At 38.2% G+C, this 1,364-nt stretch overlaps 1 protein-coding gene across 1 annotated transcript; it reads right to left on the bottom strand.

Moving 5' to 3' along the window:
• Positions 1-672: 672 nt before the first annotated feature.
• Positions 673-1,120, bottom strand: LOC110625598. The gene is made up of 2 exons (XM_021771232.2): positions 800-1,120; positions 673-678 (listed from the first exon to the last, which is right to left on the bottom strand). Exons 1-2 carry the CDS (start codon positions 1,118-1,120, stop codon positions 673-675), a joined length of 327 nt encoding a protein of 108 aa, XP_021626924.2.
• Positions 1,121-1,364: the final 244 nt, after the last annotated feature.

Below are 1,364 nucleotides of genomic sequence, written 5' to 3'. Positions count from 1 at the left end.
GTAGAGGGCTATATTAAATTCCATTGCTATTCTAAATAACTTAAAGGATAGAGGTTTGAATCTGAATCCCTTATGCTCAATTTGTAATCAGGAGGTGGAAACTTTAGAGCATGTTGTATTTAGTTGTGATCATGCCAGAGCTACTTAGCTTGCTAGTCCATGTTCTTATAAACCTACTATGGTTGGTTTTCCATCTTTTGCTAATTGATGGAATTTCTTAGCTGAAAAAGTGCAGGAGAAGATATTCCAGTTTGAAGATGTTCATATTATAGCTTATACATGCTGGCATGTTTGGAAGGAAAGATGCAACGTAATTTTTGAAACTCAAATTCTTAATCCTATCAATTCAGTTCATAGGATTTTGAACTCATGTAATAAAATGAGATGGATGGAGTCTTTTCAACATATGACAACATCAATTAGACCAGTTGCAGGAACTAATAGTGAGACGCATTGGACTACTCCTCCTCAAGGGTGGTTCAAAATCAATTCTGATGTTGCTTGGAAAACAAATCAATCTTCTTGTATAGTGGCTGCTGAGGACAAATTATTGATCGGATTACTCAAACAAGATGTTGTTTATCTCCTTTGCAGTGTGAAACAGTAGCTTTATTGACAGCAATCTCTTTAGCTAAATCTAGAAGATACTCTTTAATTTAACAATCTCTTTAGCTAAATCTAATGAATCCAAGAGCAATCATACACAATCACTAATCATATCACTGACGAATCCACTCTCTTTTTACACAATTTGTGCACAAATTGCATGCTTTTAAACAAAAGAAACCAGTCTAATTACCAAAATGATACAAATTCCTACACCAAATAAGGCACTATGACCACTGAGCTTTGCTGAACCAGAGGAGCTCTTCCCTATAAACTCACCTGAGCTGGGCACAGGTGCCAATGCCTCTGGTACTGGAGGATCTGCAGAATTTAGAGGCCACTGGTCAGATGGAGCAGGGAAGAAAGAGGACATATTGGGTGCAGTTACATCTGGCAAGACTGCTGGAGAAGCTGTAATTGTAGGGTTACTAGAAAGAGCAAGCACATTGGAGAAGAGGAGAACTACTGACATAGCAGCAACAGCAGAAGCTGAGAACTTTTTGAAGGCAGGCATGAATTTTTGCTGGAAGTGATCTGTAGCCGCGAAGGGGAAGATGGAGAGTAGTTTATAAGTGTGAATTGGTGAAGCTTTGGTTGCACATCACGGGATACCCAGTGGAAAATTTAATTGTGGGCTGGCTTTATTAGCCTTGGTCTTTATGGCCTTATTTAAAAGAACCATCAAGCTTTTGTTTTCTTTTTGAATTTTGTCTTGTGCTATCGGATGTATGGAGATGGGATTCTTAAGGTCAATTATG

This window comes from Manihot esculenta, chromosome 11, assembly GCF_001659605.2.
Source record: "Manihot esculenta cultivar AM560-2 chromosome 11, M.esculenta_v8, whole genome shotgun sequence".
NCBI lineage: Eukaryota > Viridiplantae > Streptophyta > Magnoliopsida > Malpighiales > Euphorbiaceae > Manihot > Manihot esculenta.
The sequence above is the reverse complement of the archived record's forward strand: the minus strand, read 5'-3'. Positions and strand labels throughout refer to the sequence as shown.